Raw genomic sequence first — 21,050 nt, 5'->3', positions numbered from 1 at the left:
AAAACCCACCTTATTGAATCTCCTCTTTGAGCTTAGGGGTACATGAGCTAAACAAAGGGATGTTTTCTCTTCAGAATACATACACCGTTTCCTCTTTGGAGGTGAACAAGGCAAGGCTTGGTCCCTGCAAAAACTAAGCTCTTGTCATCATAACTTTTTCTTTATATTCCTGCTTGATTACTAAGGAACACTTTCCATAAAAAGATTTTGAAGGTCACCAATTTGTAGAGCTAGTACATTCAGGTACATTAAATGAAAAAGCGTGCTCCTTTATGGATTAACAAATGAATAAGCTCTCTATGTACTGATACAGAAAAATCTCCAAGCTATATTGTGAAAAATAATGAAATTGCAAAGCAACATATTTAGTGTGCTACCTCTCGTGAAGGAGGAAAAGATTTTTGTGTGTGTTGGTATATGCATAAAGAAATTCTAGAATGATACCCACAAAATTAATAACAGCCTTTCTGTGTTGCAGGATGGGGAGTCAGAACAGGTGGGAAGGAGAATTTCCACTGTATACATTTTTTATTGAATGGCATAATTATACTACCTATTACAAAATTAAATCTTCAAAAAAAGCTTGCTGCTCTGCACACTGCCCACGGCTGGAGCTAATCTTGAACTCGCTTTCCTGGCAGGTGAAGTCTAAGACAGTGGCTCAGTGTGTGGAATACTACTACACATGGAAAAAAATAATGCGCTTAGGGCGGAAACATCGGACACGCCTCACAGAGATCATAGAGGATTGTGTGGTGAGTGAAGCTACTCAGTCCTTGCTTGTGCTGACCCCACACCTGAGTTAGTAAGTGTCTGCTGTTTGATTTGGTTTTGCCACCGAGGTGGCCTCATGAATAGGTGACAGAGGCCCAGCTTCCTGGCTGGATTCAGGACTTGACCTTCCTACTATAGGCAGAGGAAGGCGTCTTCGGGGTTGCCCTAGAGTTCAATGTTTAGGAGGTGATGGCTTGCTTGAGTGGGCTTGTAAGTGGTGACCTCACAGAGCTTGGATCCTTAAGGGTCATTGAGGGTGTTCAGGTATGCAGGGACTGCTCAATGAACATTTGTTGAATGAAGGAATGAACATTTTTCCAAGACAGAAATCGCACTGTTCCATAGCAACAGTCACTCTATGAACCCACTAGAGAGAGATGGGGTGAAAGGGGGCTATTGAGCAGAGGAGTGCCGCTAAAGACGACATAAGCATCCCTCCCTGATCCTTCCATGTCACAGATGCTACCAGCCAGAGAACAGAACATGCCTCAGAAAGAGGAAGAAGTCCTTGGATTTTATCCCAGTTGTTGTAAAACATGAACAAGGAGGAGCTCTGACCTCTGGATAGTGCCAGGAACTCTCAATTATTGAGGACTAGCTATCAGTGTATAAATTCTTCTAATCCTTCCATGACCTTTCTCCTCCGTTGATTTCCCCGTTAGTAGATGGTCAGAAGTTATCTGCATATGAGGAGTAAGTGCGTAGTAAAGACATAGCAAGATCAAGATATCTTTCGAAGCCCATATGTGTGACTTTGGTAATTATTGTCACTTTTCATCCTCGTAGTTAACTCTCTTCTCTGCATCCACAGCCAGGGGAAATCTCCTTTTCACACTTCATGGAAAACATGCCTGCCATGTGTGTGTATGTAAAGAGGATGCAGCTTTCAACAAATTATTTAACTCCAGCCTCTGTCCCCATCAGGGAAAGTGTTTGGAATTCATGCATGTTGTGAACAGTTCTAATTATACTTTCATTCTCATTCATGCCCCGCATATAAGTGTTAGTACTTTTTTTTTTTTTTTTACATAAGTGGGTTATTTTATTTAACCAGCACTTACATCATACTTTCTGTGTGCTAGGCATTGTTCTAGGCACTTTGCACAGATTGGCTCATTTCATCCCGAGGCAGGAAACTGAGGCACAGGGCTTAGTTAACTTGCCCGTGGTCAGACAGCTGGTGAGTGTGTTGTCTGAGCCTGATTCCCTTGTGTGATACTTAAGCGCAGTCAAATGTAAATTCTCTTAACTGTAAAAGCACTTGGATTCATTAATAACTTCAAAGCCCAAGCTCTTAACTAAGAATTGATCCTAGCTAGGAAATATACATATACCTATAAACTTATATTTGGAAACAGGTATCAGAGAAAATATATACCTGTATGATAGGATGGTATTGCCATTTTTTTTAATCAAAGATGGCAGACAGTATTCTATATTCAGGGTTTCCTGCAACCAGGGTTTTTGTTTGACTGGTTTATAGCAGTAATGTCTTGCATTTGAATCGTATTTTCTCATCTGAGGCCTAATGTTTTGTTTTTTAAAAGCAGTGTGGCCTCTGGTTCAATCAACTAAAAGCATTTGAAGGGGTAAACAGTGATATGTTTGTGGTGCTATGGGTGACCCAGGGCTGTTAATAAATGCCCTCTGCCCCTGGAGCATGTGTTCTAGTTGCAAAGATGTGGCACACACAAGGGGAAAGTTTACCATGACCCTCAGAGTGTTTAAGGTCAGTGGGAGATGAGAACCAGAGAGAGTCTGAAAGTTAGAGAGGACCTCAGGGACTCTCTTATCCGACTCCACCATTTGACAGGAAGTTGAGGACCAAAGATGGGAAGGGGCTTGCCCAAGGTCACACAGAGCATTGCTTTCTAAGTGAGTAGAATAGGCAGTAAACAAGGAAGCACCAAGAATCCTGGCCTTGGAGACCTCGGTCCTGGTTCCAAGGCCCATCTTAGGCCAGTCACTGCCCCCTTCCAATCTCAGCTTCCTTACTGGTAAGATGAGCAGATGATTTGGAACCTGTTACCATCGAGTCAATTCCAACTCTTAGCGACCCTTTAGGACAGAGTAGAACTGCCCCACAGGGTTTACAAGGTTGTAAATCTTCATAGAAGCAGACTGCCCCTTCTTTCTCCCAGGGATCAGCTGGTGAGTTCAAACCACTGACCTTCCTGTTAGTAGCCAAGCACTTAACTCCCGTACCACCAGTGCTCCTTTGATGATTTGGAAAGTACCTTCCAGTTCTGGAATGTTCTGGGCTCTGTCAGTGCTATCTTTTGGATGAAAGCAAACTCAGAAGATAAAGTCTTCTAAGGCAAATTGGTGTCTCTTTAGCCTCGGGAATTACCAAGTGCTTAGGAGAGGGTCAGGCATACTATAAAAACCAAACCCAGTGCCGTCAAGATGATTCCGACTCATAACGACCCTATAGGACAGAGTAGAACTGCCCCATAGAGTTTCCAAGGAGTGCCTGGCCGATTTGAACTGCCAACCCTTTGGTTAGCAGCCGTAGCACTTAACCACTATGCCACCAGGGTTTCCTTAGATACTCAATTCACATTTGTTGACTGAATGAGTGAATACTTTTCCAAGATAGGAGTCACTCTTGTTCATACCAACAGTTCCTCTGTGAACCCCTAGACAGAGGCTTGGTAAAAGCGAGATGCTGAGCAGAGGGGCACTGCAAAAGATGTTACCACACCACAAAGAGGCTCCATTTTGGGCCGACGGGGCTTTGAAGATGGATAGGAAAGGCTCACCCAGGCCAGATTAAGGAGGAGAAGAGGTGCCCCAGGGGACGTGCCACTTTGGGTTTATTCACCAAGAGATAGTACTGGGCTAGGTCAGGAGTATCCACACCCTTGTGACCTGTGAGCTTAGGGAGAACAAAGAGCTTACATACAGCGATGACTCACACCCACAAAAACAAGAAGATCTTGATTTCAGGCCAGCTTGGTAGCTCAGAGCTCCCTTTTGAGCACTGTGTGCAAGTCAGCCATCTGAGGATCACCTGCCAAGTGGAGATGAAAAATTGGTATCATGCAGGGACTTAGGGAGCGTCCTGCCCTTGGTCCTCTGGGCTGCCTGGGACAACTGGGATGGCTGTCCTGATCATGGGTCCTCAGTGGTTTGTAAAAGGAACCAGTGACCATTTCCTCCCAGCGATGGAACATGCTCAGGTAGTTCAGGGTTTGTTAAGGACTTAAAGGGGAGAAGGGAAAAGGAGGAACATTTGGAAGGAACGACTGCATTTTTAGGAGCCAACAGGTCAGCAAGACGGGTGGTTTGACTCACTCAACAGGGGTGGTTTGACTTTTGACCCAAGGCCATCACAGGCCCTTCCACCCCTGGAGGCAGAAGAAGGTGGGTCCTATTGAGGAGGTAGAAGGAAAGGGTGCTGGTCACACCTTCCTGTCCCCTGCCCATGCTCCCTACTCAAGCCCAAAATATGTGGGTCTGTCTGTGACCAAAATTGAACATAGTTTAAGAAACCAAGTGAGTGGAGCAACAGAGGAAGAAGGAGAGTCAGGAATAGGAGGAGGAAATGGAATGTGTGGCTAATAGCCTCCATGAATGCCTGCCTCCTTTGCTATGAGACCTGAAGAACTAGATGGTGCCCGGCTACCATTACTGAACATTTTGATCAAAGATTGTATAGAAGAATCCTGATCAAAAGAAGGAAAATGGAGAACAGAATTTCAAATTTTCATGGACGCCAGAGTTTCTGGAGCCATGGACTCTAGATGAACCCTTCGAACTATTGCCCTGGGATAATCTTTAAACCTTAAACCAAAAAGATCCCCTAAAATCTTCTTAAAACAAAACAATACGTTTAACTAGTAAAGAATGTCTGCCTTGAGCATTGTGCTGTTTTAAGGACTGTCTACATGGGATCTAATCGACAACAGCAATTCAGAAGATCAGATAGGAACCTTAGGGAGCAGTGCATTTATGTTAACGGGAAACAGTTCAGAAAAGGAGATCGAGAAGGTTGCACAACTTGAAGAATGTAAGCTATGTCACTGAAGTAAAAACCAAAAACCAAACCCATTGCTATTGAGTCGATTCTGACTCATAGTGACCCTGTAAGACAGAGTAGAACTGCCCCATAGAATTTCCAAGGAGCACCTGGTAGATTTGAACTGCCAACCTTTTGCTTAGCAGCCATAGCTCTTAACTCCTACCCTACCAGTCTACATTTAGAAATTTTTGAATTGGTGAATGTTCTGCTGTGTATATTCTCAACAACAACAACAAAATAAACCAAGTGAGGTAGTTACTCAGCTCCGGAAGACAGTGGTCAGGGCTCCAGTGGCAGAAGTGAAGCTTGCCTATGGTCTAAGCACAAGTTTAGGTACAACATGGTCCACAGGCAATGGGTTTGGGAAACGTCTCCTTCCCTTTGACTTTTAAAGGCAATTGGTTCCAGTGATTTTGAGAGGTTTAGGATCCCTGTGTTTGAGCTAAAATCTCAGCCATTTTACAGAGGGACAAATTTATACCTGTGGACATTTGCAGAAGGGCAAAGAGTGGAAAAGGCTGAGGTTTGGGAATAAGACCAGGCCAGGACTTGAATCCCCATTCAGCTTCTTGACCAGCTATGTGATCCTGAGAAAATTACTTCTCTGGCCAGTTTCTTCACTTGTTTAAAAAAGAAAAATTTGTACAAGGTTGTTGTGAGGACTATAAAGTATGTATGTGTGTGGTGCCTTATTCATAGCAGGCATTCAGTACATCATCGTCATCATCAATGACTGTAACACTCAAATTTGTGTCTTTGTGTAAATTTGAGTTGTTGAGCAGTTTCATGCCTGAGAAATAAAAATGTCATCTTCCTCAAGACACCTTTATTGAGGACTTTCATGGTTTTGAACACCATGTTAAACTATAACCACTTCTTTGCCCCCTATTTGGCCACCTTTTACCAATTTTAGAATATTACTAAATGTTTCCTTTCACAATACATCATAAAGTGGCCAACTTGATGATACAAAATTCTACGTGTTAGGATTTTTGTCCTCCTATCTTTGACTCGATGGCACTGGGTTATCTTTGTATCTCTTAGTCACCATGGGGCTTCACGATAAATCGTTCCGTAAACATGTATAGATTGCCAGTTGAAATAAAGCCTGTCTAAATTCCTGAGACATGCTTAACCATAGTAGAGTATAATGTAATCTATAATTTTGTGGCTATATGGAATGTTTCTTCTAAGAGTTTTTAAACCAAGGAGTGGCATTATGAGAAAATTGTATGTATAACAAACACCATGAAACAAATGTCATTGTCGTTACAAGTGATTGTGTAATTTATTTTAAATGCCAAATTGTAGGTCATGGTCTGCTTAATAACTGGTATTTGAGACCACAGAGTTCCAATTCTATAAAGGAATGGGGCGAACACTTAGAGTTCAGCATAAAGTGCTTTTACCCAAAATTTAAAGAGCATGAAAGATGGGTAAAATTCATATGGGAATAAGACCATTTAAGTGAAATCAGCCTATATGTTCTACACTCTTACGAGGCTTACAGCTCATATCATAAACTGCTATATAAAATGTGGGTATTAGGCCTGCACCTGTATTCCTTAAAGTCTTTCCGCAAATGTAATCCTCACCGATTAATTCTGATTAGCCCACTGGAAACGAGCTCGGACTTAAGTGTTGTTAGTTGCCTTTGAATCGGCTCCAACTCATGGCAACCCCATGTACAACAGAACAAAACATCGCGCAGTCCTGCACTGCCTTCACAATTGTTGGCATGCTCAAATCCATTGTTGCAGCTTCTGTGTACTTTGAGTGGCTTCCAACCTCGAGGGGTTCACCTTCCAACACTGTATCAGACAGTAAGTAGTCTATTGTGATCCATAAGGTTTTCACTGGCCACTTTTCAGAAGGAGCTCACCAGGCCTTTCTTCCTAGTCTGTCTTAGTCTGGAAGCTCCACTGAAACCTGTATCCCAGTATCATGGCAACATGCAAGCCACCACAGTACAACAAACTGACAGACAGGTGATAGTTTCTTATATACATCCTGTTAATAAATCATCTCAATTACACATATAAAGATGACATTAAATACTGAAAATACTGAAACAGTGAGGGAGGTTCTAAATGTACCATATTTGCTGGCATTTTCTTTGTCCCCCACGCCCAATCCAAGCTAGAGAGAGGAAGCTGTGGTTTCTGGATCCTAGGGTACTGCCACTCTCAGAAATCTTTATTCTACTTGGAAATCCTCACTTTTGTGATCTAGGAATCATAGGTTCCCGAAAGTTAAATCAGTGTTAGGGGTCCAGTAAATGGGAACCCACGTGCGTTAAGCATGAATCTGTAAAGAGAGCCTGGCAGAGACAACTGGCCTGTCAGTGAGTGGCCAGAGGCAGCTGGATGTACTTTTTGTTTCCTTGTTTGTAAAATGAGAGGTCCCTGGTGGCGTAGTGTTTAGATGCTACAGCAGCTAATCAAAAAAGGTAGCACTTTGAATCCACCAGCCGCTCCTTGAAAACTCTATGGGGCAGTTCTACGCTGTCTTATAGGGTCACCATGAGTTGGAAGCAATTCGACGGCAATAAGTCTGGTTTGGTTTTGATTAACAGCCAATTCAGTGACATAGTCAATGTGAAAGTACCTTGTAAACTATAAAGTGCTGTCACGTATAAGCTGGAATGAGGTTACTATAACCTAGGATTCCTTTTCCTGGTCCTCAGTCCTTTCTGGGCCAGGAAGAGCCAGCATGCCTCCACCTGCTACCCAGGTAAGGACAGAGAGAGCAGAGAAGCTTGAGCAAGGAGCCCTGGTGGCTCAGTGGTTAAGCACTTGGCTACTAATCTAAAGGTTGGTGTTTCTAACTCACCCAGCAGCTCCACAGGAGAAAGACCTGGTGATCTGCCCTCCTAAAGATTTCAGCCTAGAGAACCCTATGGGCAGTTCTGCAGTGTCACATGGGGTCTCTCTGAGTCGAAACCAACTAGATGGGCCTCAACAACAACAAGAGTTGAGCAAGGAGTAGAATGAAAGCCCCCATATCCCTACCCTTCCACCCAACCCCCACCCAGAGTGCCTGCTCCAAGCTGCTCCCTCCAGGAACTTACTTTGTTAACCTTGAGGAGGGCAGGAGTGGCCCCTTAACTCTCCACACAGTTGCTGTTCTGAAGGGGGGTGGGGGAGGGGCATAACAGCTGAGAGAATCATTATTCATAGAAAATATTTTTCTTGTTCTTTTTCATAAAATGCCTCTGGATGGAGAAAATGAGTGAAAAGAAGCATTGAACACTCTGTTTTTTCCTAACCCATGGTCAGAGACCAAGGAAAAAGCACATGAGAAATCAAAATGAAATACCCCCTCCTGTTTTCTCTCCTTCTCAAAGTCACCGAGGCTCCCTCTTCCATCATGTTTTCTGGAAGAGCAGAGCAAGAGCACGTTATAACTGTGTGGCGTGTGCTTTCTAAGTGACCAGGGTCAGATCAGGCATCTCGGTGAGGCTCGTGGAAGTGTTACAAGGCCATTAACCTATAAAACAAGTTATCCTAGGTGTTTAGTCTCTCCAGAGGGATTCCCACAGTACTGCTATTGCTTGAAAACCCTCCTCTCTGCCCACAGCAGGGGCAGTCTGCTTCAGTTGTTGTCACTATCTTAGTTTCCTCTTGCTGCTGTAACAAATAGCACAAGTCGGTGGCTTTAAAGAACAGAAATTTATTTTCTTGCCCTTCTGGAGGCTAAAAAATTTGACTATGTCAGTTCCTTCCTTGTAGACAACCTCAGGCTTTCCTTGGTCCCTTGGCTTGTTAGACAGTCCTCATATGGTATTTGTCTTCCCCCGTTTGTGTGTGTGGCTGTATGTATCTAATCTGCTCTGTTTATAACTCAAAAATGATTAGATTTAGAACCCACCCTACTCAAGTATGATCTAATTAGCACAACAAAGAAAAGCCCGTTTCCATAAGTATAGGGTTAGGATTTCAGCACATATTTGGGGGGACACAATTCAATCCATAACAGTCACTTTCAAGATCTGATGGTCTCCAGCAAGGGGAAGAAACTACATACAGAAATCTCTGCTCCCTGCCATTAGCGTATTTGTATAAGGGATGAGGGGACACAAAGAGAAGGAAGGGGCTTCTTTAACTAAAAATTCCAAGTGTCCAGAGACCAAAGCTTTTCAAGACCTTATTTATCTCCAGCTGTTCCTTACGCAGAAACAGATGAATCGCTTCCATCCCCTCTACTAGCCTGTGAGCTCTGTTTGTCCCTAAGTTGGCATTTGAGGACTTCTCTTCCTTTTATTACCTTAACGCTAGACGAGCGAAGAAGAAGAAGAGCTAGAGGAGGAGGAGGAGGACCTAGAAGAAGATAGGAAATCCACAAAAGAAGAGGAGAGTGAAGCCGCGAAGTCCCCGGAGCCACCACCGCCAGTCCCTGCCCTGGCTCCCGCGGAGGGGCTGGCCCTGCAGGCCCTCAGCCAGCCCTTGGGCTCCTTCATCTGTGAAATGCCCAACTGTGGGGCTGTAAGTGTCTTTGTGCCACCCTTTTACCCCTCCGGGGCTCTAGGACTAGCAAGGTCTATGCAGTTGTGCCTTACTTTAAGAGACCGTGCCTTTTAGAAAGGGTTCGGTTAAACAATTCAGATGTTCCCATTGTTATCTTTCATTCATTCGGCCAGTAAAGATTTATGGAGTGTGTGTTCTGTATCAAGCACTATGATGGGTGCTCTGAGGACACAAATGAGGTCCCTGCCCATAAGAAGTGTGTGACTCGGAGAGCTTCACTGCCGTTACAGTGGCTCTGCAGTGGTCATTGACTTCCAGAACTTTCTGTCCGCACTTCTTGGTGCTTCTCCATTCCTCTGGGCTGTATGTCAGACAAGTCAAGCCATGTAAACACACATGTACATGCGCTAGGGGCACCCTCGAAGGTTATTTTTTAATAACATGGTTCCTTATCGGCCCCACCCCCCTGCAGTTTTACCTGTCTGGACGATTTTTGCATTTCATATCCCATAAAGTGTTCCTAATTCAAATGCCACTAATTTGAAGTTTGAGCAAGTTGTTACAAAGATTTAGCCAAAGTTTATCTTTGTATACTCTACATGTGAAAATAAAAAGATTTATTAAGCAAATTAATCATGTAAAAAGACTAAAAGATGGTCTGTGTAATTACTTAACCTAGAACTTTTCAAATACTTTAGAAGCATCATTTAGTTAATTAAAACTAATTCACAGGTTGACTGTTCTTATCACTAAGGAAAGTCCTTGCCAGGTCTGCACTGGTCTCAACTAAGACGCCGTGTGTGTATTAAAGGACTTTGCTTTAGGCTCTTCTCAGTCCCCATTAGTCTGAATTCAAAACCCTCCTCTCTGTCAAGAGGCAGAGTGAATTGGTGAGCTTTTGCCGAATAGGGTTTCTTAAAGCCAGGCACACCTGTATGGGCAAGTTCTAGATATGTTACCCAAAAAAATGAGAATGTGGCTTTTTTTTTCCCAAGAAGCCCAATTTTCCTCAAACTAGTGCTCTTGTCGTTGCTTGTTCATTATATAGGACATTGCTGTCTTCCAGAGTTTATTGGATGCTGCTCGTTGAGTCTGTCACTTAAATAAAGCAGCAGCCCTTAAAATATTTAGATCCTAAGGCAGAAATTCACTTGGTTTACGTAGTTAAGAAAATAATGGAAAAGCTTTAAAAAAAAAAAAAAAGGCAGTGTTCATTTTGCATTCGCTTTCAAGAGAACATAAATTGCAGCCTTGTTGCCGTCTTTGATGTTTAATGAACGTTTCACTCCATCAGTGCCATTTTGTATAGCACACTTCAGAGACCATAAGATGTGACTTTAAACAGCAGTGTTTCTTGGTGAACTTGTTCAGAAATTGGATGCTTCCTCAATTCCCAGTTTTGGGGTACAGTAAATTTTTTATGGAGTGGGAAGTCATCTTTTACTTGTCCCAGTTAGAAATACTTGGCAAGAAGATGGATGTGTTTTTAATGACTTAAAAATCACAAGGCAAAAAACATGTTGGTTTTATTCTTTGCCTAGTTATGAAGGATAAGATTGCTACATCAGCAGTATTTTTTTTTGTCCCTGAAAGGGAATAAGCAAGCTTTATTTAACTGAGAACAGCCGCCTCCAGGTTGATAGCTCTTTGGGCACTCTATTTAGCCAATGAGTTTAATGAGCTAGAAGTTAGTGCTCTTGGACTTCAAGACGGTGGAACACATCCCTTGGCAGCACTGGTTCTCAACTGGGAGTGCTTTTGCCCCTCAGGGGACATTTGGCAATGTCTAGAGATACTGGTTGTCATAACTGGGGAGATGCTACTAGCATCTGGTAGGTAGAGACCAGGGATGCTGCCAAACACCCTACAGAACACAGTCCCCCATAACAAAGAATTATCCAGCCCAAAATGTCAGCAGTGTTGCGGGTGAGAAACCCTGCTTTATGGCAAGCTTCAAGACTGCCCAGCTCTTCCCTCTTTTTGTCATCCTGCATTAAAATTGTGGGGTCTGAACCACTGCTGCAGCAGTGGGCTGGGACTCGGACATATCATATAGAATATTCCAGAGCAGCTCGTCAGTGTCTGTGGCTTCCTGGGGGAGATAGAGCTGAGCAAACAGCCTGAGTTATGGGGTGCTGTCTTCATGCAACCAGAGCACCCCTGCTTCGAAGTATTTTACACATCGGGCTTTGGAGTAAGACTTGTTAGGAGGGAAGGAAGGAGGGAGGGAGAAAGGAAAAGTGGGGGCTAGTTCTCAGCTTAAAAAAAATTTTGAAGGCTGGTCCAACCCCTCATTTTACAGGTAGAAAAACTGAGATGTACAGAGGGAAATGGCCTATTGGCCTGCCCGGTAGTTATAACAGAGCTGATCTAGACCCTGGTCTCTTGACTTCTAGATTGGAGCTTTGTCCTTCGCACACTGCCACAGTGTCTGTCTTCTGGTTATTATAATGATGGGGTGTTTTTGTTGGCATGGCATTTGTGGTTGTAGTATTGGAGCCCTACTTCTGTGACATTATGCCCAAAGTTGTAGAAAACCCTGCGTCCTGTCATTAAACGCTGTTTCAAGTATCCCATGTTTTACCATTAAGTAACTAATAACCCTAATTTCCTTTTCAGGACTGTAGATGTCATGTCACTCCCTTTCTTCCCCAGGTGTTCAGCTCCCGACAGGCACTGAACGGCCACGCCCGCATCCATGGCGGCACCAACCAGGTGGCCAAAGCCCGGGGTACTGTCCCTTCTGGGAAGCAGAAGCCTGGTGGTGCCCAGAGTGGGTACTGCTCAGTGAAGAGCTCACCCTCTCACAGCACCACCAGCGGTGAGACGGACCCCACCACCATCTTCCCCTGCAAGGAGTGTGGCAAGTAGGTGAAGTTGGACCTGGGATGGACTCTAAGCTTGTGACAGATAATTGCTCTGTAGGGGCCAGGCCTGAGGTGGTCAAAGGTTTCTTCAGCTAGAAAAAGAACCCCGACTCTCAGAACTCTCCCTCATACTGCCCTTGAGGCTCCACGGTGCCTCAGGGTGGGCGGACCTTGTCTCTGACTCAGAACATGGTCATTCTGATGTCTTACAGCTTAGTAAGGATGGGCATTTTCAGAGAGTGAACCTCTCGCAGCAAAAGTTTTTTCTTTTCCTGAAATGGTGGGTGAAACTCTGATTCCCACTTCTTTCTTTCACACTCAACCTGTATTCACTAGCATCACTCTCTTTGCACCCCTCAACACCTAACCAGGAACTTTCTATAGCAGGAATGGCCAGTCCAGGACCCTCTTACCCTCTTTGCTGCCACATTAGACAGGGCTTCAAAATCCCTTTCACTGTGGCACAACTGATGGATCAGAGTTCATACATGAAATAAAACCTACTCGCCATCCCTTCCCTTAGAGGTATAATTTAAAACAACAACTAAGGGGGAGAAATTGACAGTGGATAGTAATAATAATAAAACCATTGCTGTGTATTCGATTCTGACTCATAGCGACCCTATGGAACAGAGTAGAACTGCCCCATACAGTTTCCAAGGAGCGCCTGGTGGATTCGAACTGCCAGCCTTTTGGTTAGCAGCCGTAGCTCTTAACCACTATGCCATTGGGGTTTGCAGTAATAATAATAATAATAATAGCTAACATTTATTGAGCACTTATGTGATATACTTCAGGTGCATGAACTCATTTAATCCTCACATGACAAACCTTTATGGTGTAAATACCGTTTCTATCCTCCTTATAAATACTGTTTGTTTATCCTTGATAAGGAATTTGGAAGTTAGGCAAAACAACTTGCCCCGGGATGCACTACAAGTAAGAGCAGAGTAGAGATTTGAACCCAGCATTGTCTGAATGCAGAATCTGAGCTTCTACCACTGCCCTGTCCTGTCGGTTTTGCTTTGCTTGTTTATTTACTTTAGGTAGGAAATAAATGGTCAGAGTGAGCTCATGGATACTAAGATGCACAGTCCCCTCCCTGCTGCATCCAGTATAGAAGTCCAGTTTAATTCTCAGCAAGCCTGCCAGACTTGGAGAGGTACGACATTGTCATTGGTGACATCCTTTAGGAGCCTTGCTGAGTTTCTCTTCCAGTGCCTCAGATGTGAAGAGAAATGTTATCTGCCCACCAGGTAGCTGCTAAAACTCTGCCAAGAAAACAATCTCTAATTATACAAGCCAGGCCACCTGGGACCTCAGTGCATAATATACATCCTCATAAATGACATCAGACAACATAATAGTAGTTCCCATTCATCAGGCACTCACTATGAGCCTGGCATTGTTTCAAAGGATTTTTACAGACACTGATTAATTTAACATTTAGAATAATCCTTTGAGGTAGCTACTATTAGTAACTTCTTTTTTAACGAGTGGAGAAACTGAGGCACAGGAAGGTTAAGCCGCTTGCCAAGGTATGCTGCAAATGAGTGGCCGAGTGGGGCCTCAAACCACGCAGGCAGTGTAGGATAGTGATTCGGAAGCCGGGCTTTGGAGTCAGAATGTCTACACTTCACATCCTGGTCCCACCTCGTTATCTGTCAAATGTGGGGTAATATTAGTACCTACCTCCTGGGATTGTTGGGAGGATTTAGTGAGAGAAAACATGATTAATACAAGTAATGTAAAAATAAATGTTAAAAAAAAAATGTAGGCTGGCCCCAGGCCCCGTGCTCTGAGCCCTGCATTGTGCTGCCTCTGAGAAAGCCCACCTTTGTTAGGTGGCACCCGCCAATGTGAATTGGAACTAGCCGCATGTCATGTCATCAGGTGGGGCCCTCTTCCACTCCATGAAGTGCAGGGATGGGGGAAATAAGTTCAAGTGTTTGTCTGCTCTCTGTGCCCCGACATTGTCCAGAGCCCAGACATGACACCATCGTCATGTCACATCCCACCATCACATGGTGATTAAGCCACAGAGGAAATGCAGCCCTAGGTTGATCACTAGGTTTATTTATTAGAGATAATGAAATTGCCCCAACTGACTGTCTGTTAACTCCCACCTCTTAGCCCTAGGGTAGAAGTTGGGGGGCATTGGGGTCTTGCCAGTTTCCTCGAAGAGGAGCCCGCACCTTCTGTTCCCTCAGCTCACACAGGTGGAGACAAAGGACATTTTAGCAAACAAAATTTAGTATTTAGAGCTTTCTGGCTGACTTTCAGCGGCATCCATTAAATATATTCCTTGTTTTTTTTTTTTTTTTTTACATTGCTTAGGACATTTTTCTAGTATAACTCCAGCTAGGAAACCCTGGTAGCATAGTGGTTAAGAGCTATGGCTGCTAACCAAAAGGTCAGCAGTTCAAATCCACCAGGCGCTCCTTGGAAACTCTATGGGGGCAGTTCTGCTCTGTCCTATACGGTCGCTGTAAGTGGGAATCGACTCGACAGCAGTGGGTTTGGTTTTTGGTTTTTTAACTCCAGCAAAGATTTTATGGGAAATAGAAATATTTTCTGCGGTTTCCCAGACTAGAAATAAGCAAAAAAAAAAAAAAAGACTCATAGCAACTGTATAGGACAGAATAGAACTGCCCCACAGGGTTTCCAAGGAGCAGCTGGTGGATTCGAACTGCCGTCCTTTTGTTTAGCAGCTGTAGCTCTCAACCACTGGGCCACCCGGACTCCAGACTAGGGATAGCATCCGGCAAATGTTCACAGAATGCCTCTCTCACCTGCTGAAATTATATTCATTACATGGAACAGTTTTCAGTACACCCAGGCAGAATTGTGATTCACCAATCTCTTTGACTCAGTCCAAGAAATCAGTGTGATTTCTCGTCTTTTATGGGCTCAGGAATGAATATAAAGTATTTACAGCACCTCTTCCCCATAAGCAGACAGTCCCATGTTTATGGGCAAACTTTATTCTTAAAAAAGTCCAAATGTAGATATTTTAGGTTTTGCAAACCATACTGTCTGTCACAGTGACTCTGCTCTGCCAGTGCACTGCAAAAGCAGCCACAGACAATACGTAAATGAATACACGTGGCTGTGTTCCAGTAACACGTTTCTTACAAAAGTAGGTGATGGGCTGGATTTGGCCTGCTAGTCACAGTTTGCAGACCTCTGGTCTAGAGAATTAATCCCAAAATGTGATATCCTTTTATCCCAGCCTCAAAACAACTTCAACAATCTTGATAGTTTGGCCTGATCATTCTTTATCTAGGGGACGGGCCGTCCTTTGCATTGTAGGATGTTTCGCAGCATCCCTGGCCTCTACACACTAGATGCCAGTAGTACCTCCCCCCAGTTGTGACAACTAAAAATGTCTCCAGGCACTACCAAATGTTCCCTGGGAAGGCAAAACCACCCTCGCTTGAGAACCATTATTTTAGTCTAGAGCTAACAGGAAATGATGACAATATGATGGCTAGCAAGAAGGGGTCTCAGGTGAAAAGGACTGGTTGGCTGAGGTGGGTGCAGCTCAGAAGTACAATGAAGACAGACTATGGCCCATTGGATCTGACCTCACAGAGTTATTAGTGACTTTGAGAAGAGCAATTGGATTGAAGTGGAGGGGACCTGAGATCCATGGGAGAGGGTTGAAGAAACAGTGATACTCCGAGTGTGTGTAGGCTGATTCTTCAAGACTTTGGGCTGTGGAGGAGCTGGAGCAGGGGCCAGAGGCAGATGATGGGGACCATCAGAGCTTGTTGGCATGATTGGGGGAGTCTCCAGTCAAGCAGGGTGATTAGTGATGGTGAGGATCGGGGGACGCTGAAGGAGGAGGAAGGGCATACCCTCCAGATGGGCAGGACTGCCTTTGGCAATGCATCCTCCATTGTAACAGGAAGGAAGCTCCGTAACCTGTCCACCACTTTTTCTTGACAATGAGAGAGGGGCAGTGACAGGTCACAGGGTGAGGAGATCTGAGGAGCAGGGACTCTGGCAAAGCCACCCCAAACCAGGCATCAAACTCTGTTCCCTCTAAGACGCCCTGATTTCCAGGACCTAGGACCTCCTCAATTTCACATAGCTCTTTCTCTTCATTTTTAGGGTCTTCTTCAAGATCAAAAGCCGAAACGCGCACATGAAAACCCACAGGCAGCAGGAGGAACAGCAGAGGCAAAAGGCTCAGAAAGCGGCTTTTGCGGCTGAAATGGCAGCCACCATTGAGAGGACTACAGGGCCGGCCGGGGGGCCGGGGCTGCTGCCCCTGGACCAGCTGAACTTGATCAAGCCCATTAAGGACGTGGACATCCTGGATGACGACATGGTCCAGCAGCTAGGAGGTGTCATGGAAGAGGCTGAGGTCGTGGATACCGATCTCCTCTTGGATGATCAAGATTCAGTTTTGCTTCAGGGTGACACAGAACTATGAAGCCCCTTGTTGCTTAGAGACAGTGGAACCACGGCCTCCATCTTCATTATCAGGAAACCTGGACTGCCTGCTTGTTTTGTAACCATTTTAAACTACCTGTTTAAACAGTGGTCGTTTTATTCAGGTTTAGAGGGGGAAAAAAATCCAGTTTCTTTTCCTTTTATTTAAAAAAAAAAAAAAGTTTTGTTGGGGGGGCTTGGGGGGAATAAATAATTGGCACAAATATCTTTAAGAGGTGTTCCATCTGGGCTGTGTTCTCCTGTAATCATTCCTGGCAGGTGACAAACCTGATGTCCACGTTCCATTTGCTTTCAGATGTCCACCATCCTGGTTGCCTTTTATCCCAAAGCTTGCTCTGTGTGTGTGCGTGCGTGCGTGCGTGCGTGCGTGTGTGTGCGTGTGCGCCCTTCCACGCGTGTGCATGTGTGTGAAGCAGGCTCCCCTCTCTGTGCTGGGGCCTTGAGCCGTCTTTTCCTATCAAGAGTTATTTTTGTTCTGTTCTGGCCTTGTTCTGTAGTTTGCAATGAACCTGGTGTCTTTTTCAGGAGACTGTGCAGGGGTTGCTTTCCAGTGGGTAAAGCAAGCCTTCACATTCCACAGCTTTCCTCTAGCACATAGATCGTTTGAAGAGTGACCAAACAGATTTTCACTCTACCTGGCCTGTTCCTTGATGTGACCTATTTACAGCAACTGAGGACTGCATGACCTTAGGCCATTACTGAGTGACTTACCAAGGACCTGGCCTGCAGGGCAGACATGGCCTCTCCCCTGTCCCTGTCTGTGGTCGGCTCTGAATCATGGGCTGGCAGAGCTGTGTTTCGGTGAGAGCTGATGTGGAGACCCCTCGAGTAAAATAACCCCGACTATTTTTTCTTTTTTATTATTATTATAGCCAAGGCCGTAGAGGATGGCTTTTGTTTTTAGGGAGGGTGGATGAGGGCCACACATTGAAGCACCTGGAATCCAAGAAGTATTCTTTTTGCCCAAAGACAAGATCCCAAGAGTCTGCTCTTTTTTTTTTTTGCAGCACTGTTCATGGTCATTGGGGTTCTGAAATTACTTTGCGCCATTTGGAAGTACTGTGAAACCTCATTCGTTAGGATTTTGCTGAAATTCACCTATGCTGAACTGGTTAACCTTGACACTAGCTATGAGAGTTTTCTAACAAAATGGGATTGCAAATACAAGGGAAATAGCATTGAAAGCCAGCAAAAATGGTTTCAGATACCACTTTAGCTACCACGTTTGCATTCAAGCAACAAATGCATTCATTACACTTCTCACCAAAGCACTTCGAGAATTCTCCAAGCTGCATAACTTTGTCTCTTCCTGTTCCTGTCAGCATGGTTGCTGTTTGTACTTGAAGGTAATAAACCTGTAATCCTTCAAAAATGTCATTCAGCTCAGGCTTCTGACTGAGTCAGACTGATCTAGCCCACTGTTAGGCAGACGCCAACCCGAACAGGGAAGACCCTGCGTGTCACTGCTCCCCCTTCAACGTTAGTGCCCATGGCATCCGAAGCAGGTGTTTTCAGGCCTTGCCCCAGCCCAGGTAGGCTTGTTCCCCAGCTCTGTGCAAGTGCAGTGATCATGCTGGGCCTCTAGACTGGCAGGTTAATAGCTCAACACAGGAGTTACCAGTGGAAGCAAGAGGGTAGGGCTCGAAGAGCATCTTTGACTCTCCGAAAGCATTAGTACAACCTCATCAGAAGTCAGCTCTGGCCCACAGCGGCCCCACAAGGGCAATGTTCTTGGAAACTCTGGAAAGCCCTAGACAGAAGAAAAATAGATTCTTTTCATTTTCATCATTCTGTTTTCAGAAAATAGGTTTTTTTTTAAAAAGTGTTCTATTTGCTGCCATTTCAGACAGGTTATTATATTCTATGTTTTATCTAAGCGGTTTTGAGTTGAGAACTTGCCTTGACAGTAGACATCAACTTTATGGCAGAACTATTACGGAACCATTCCAGCTGTCATATGGTCGATCGGCTGACTCAGATGGAATCGGCCACTGTGCCCACTTCCCTTCACTTACTGGTGTCTGGGAGTGACTCCGAATGGTTCTGTTCCTCGGTCTATGGAAGCTTATCTATCAAAGGAGCCAATGCATTTCTTCTGTTGGGAGATTTACCCAGCTGTTCTGGTTTTAAACATTAAAAAGAAACTTGAGTTGCCAAGGTAAAAATAAAATGCACAGTTTAATTTTTTGTGCAGTACAGCATAAGGATTTTTGACTTGAGATAACCAAAGAACTCCTCCTTCACGAGACGGTTCAAATTCTGAATTAGTATTTCTTGACAATATCAACTTAAAGAATTGACTTCATAGTAAAATTTGCACTTTTTTTTTCTGAAATGATTCTGCCTGCATGTATGTGTTGTGTTTTAGCCCCCACCCCACCCCACCCCAAAGAAGTTTCCTTTCTAATGGTTAATGTCTTCAACACAGTTACTGTTTACTATCAGATGGTTTTTCATGAGTGAATTTAGACCTCCTTGAGAAAGCTTGTATATAAAAAGTTAACAGATATATTTTATGGAAAAACCCATCTTATTTTCAAATATATTTAACTGCTGTTATATTTTATTAGAGGAAGGGTGTACATATTTTCTAGGAGTTCTATTGTAAAGAAAAGTATTTTTGAAAAAAAAACCTAATGTAATAAAAATGAAAACATTTTTAAATAGTGGTTGTGATTGCTTCCTGTTCTGGCTTCGTTAAGTTCTATTCTCAGCAACTGACTTGCATGCCTTTCCATTTCAGGATGTAATTTATTCACATTTGCACTATTACAAGTTGACGTCATAATATCCAGTGTGCTTAACTGTATTTTCCCGGAATGCAGATCCCTTGGTTCATATCAAGAGCACTATGTATAGCCTATTCATAATTTTTCTTTTGTAATGTGTGTATTTTTAATAAGGATTTTATGTAACATTTTGGCAAAAAAAAAAAAGGACAGTATTTTCTAGTGAATTTTATAATAACATTTTGCTAAAAATGTTTCTCCTAGGTCAGTTTTTGTTAAGATGAAACAAAAGTCTTATTTTACCAGGGGTTAAAAAAAAAAATTGAAGCTTGAAAGCAAAGTTATATTTAAACATCATATGTAACAAATAAATAAAGATGTTTTATAGACTTGTCCTAAAAAGGTGCATTCCTTTAAAAGAACAAACAAAAAGCTGGGGCATTCTAGGTTGTTTTTCCCCCCTGAGTGATCGGCATTTTTTTTTAATTGTCATGATGCCTCCTCAGAAAGAGAAACCAGGAGGATTTAGCTTAAAAAGTTCCAGTCATTAGCCTTCTCAGAAATTTATTTCAGTTCCTATGGATGGACATTCATCAAATAGAGATGTAACCAAATAGACACTGTCATATTTATTTGTGAAAACCTGATTCAATATTGCATCAGCTGCTCTGAAAATAAAATATTACCTTTATGAGTTTCATTTTGGCTTAAATATTTCTTCTTTCTAGCCACTGAAATGACTTCAGTGCTGCGTAAATGCTAATTTACTTGTTGGTTGGCTTCTGAAGAATTGGAGGTCTGTTGATGGAGCTGAATGTTCATCAAAGTGCCCACCCACGCTGGAGGCTAGGACACACGTTTCTGCTCTTCAAGCTGTGGATGAGACACTGAAGAGTTGGGCTCGGCTGCTAACTGAAAGATTGGTGGTTCAAATCCACTAGCCACTCCATGGGGGAAAAGACCCGGCGATCTGCTCCCAGTTAAACCCAGTGCTGTCAAGTCGATTCCAACTCATAGCAACCCAGTATGACGGAGTAGAACTGTCCCATAGGGTTTCCTAGACGATAATCTTTACAGAGGTTTCCTGGTGACATAGTGGTTAAGCACTCAGCTGCTGACCAAAAGGTTGGTGGTTCAAACCCACCCAGCAACTATCTGAGAGAAAGACCTATCAATCTGCTTCAGTAGTAAAGATTACAGCCTGTAAAGCCCTGGGCAGTTCTCCTCTACCCTGTAGAGTTACTGTGAGAATCAGTCAATGGCACACAACAACAACAAGCAATGTTACTCAAACTTCAATTTAGGAGAACTCGGTATTACATGAAGTCCCGGGGTGTCGGAAATGATTAATGCCCTCAGCTGCTAACTGAAAGTTTAGAAGTCGTAGTCCACCCAGAGGCACCTCAGAAGAAAGGCCTAGGAAAGATGTCACCTTGAAGACTAATGTGTGCCTGACCCAAGCTATGGTATTTTCAATTGCCTCATATGCATGCGAAAGCAGGACAATGAATAAGGAAGACCGAAGAAGAATTGATGCCTTTGAATTGTGTTGGTGAAGAATATTGAATATACCATGGACTGCCAAAAGAACGAACAAATCTGTCTTGGAAGAAGTACAACCAGAATGTTCCTTAGAAGCAAGGATGGCCAGACTATGTCTCATATACTTTGGACATGTTATCAAGAGGGATCAGTCCATGGAGAAGGACATCATGCTTGGTAAACTAGA

At 43.7% G+C, this 21,050-nt stretch overlaps 1 protein-coding gene across 27 annotated transcripts in view; it reads left to right on the top strand.

Moving 5' to 3' along the window:
* Positions 1-20,031, top strand: part of TRERF1 (transcriptional regulating factor 1) — a 257,062-nt gene extending 237,031 nt beyond the window's left edge. For 20 of the 27 annotated variants that reach the window (XM_064286054.1, XM_064286007.1, XM_064286071.1 and 17 more), the window contains 4 exons: positions 642-755; positions 9,076-9,282; positions 11,920-12,131; positions 16,248-20,031. In XM_064286054.1, the coding sequence (XP_064142124.1) occupies positions 642-755; positions 9,076-9,282; positions 11,920-12,131; positions 16,248-16,572 (858 nt within the window). In that variant the 3' untranslated portion in view covers positions 16,573-20,031. Of the gene's footprint in view, positions 1-641; positions 756-9,075; positions 9,283-11,883; positions 12,132-16,247 lie in introns of all 27 variants that reach the window. The other 7 variants (XM_003403913.4, XM_023545661.2, XM_064286094.1 and 4 more) reach the window with 7 other exon arrangements.
* Positions 20,032-21,050: the final 1,019 nt, after the last annotated feature.

This window comes from Loxodonta africana, chromosome 1, assembly GCF_030014295.1.
Source record: "Loxodonta africana isolate mLoxAfr1 chromosome 1, mLoxAfr1.hap2, whole genome shotgun sequence".
In the NCBI taxonomy this organism is placed as follows: domain Eukaryota; kingdom Metazoa; phylum Chordata; class Mammalia; order Proboscidea; family Elephantidae; genus Loxodonta; species Loxodonta africana.
The sequence above is the reverse complement of the archived record's forward strand: the minus strand, read 5'-3'. Positions and strand labels throughout refer to the sequence as shown.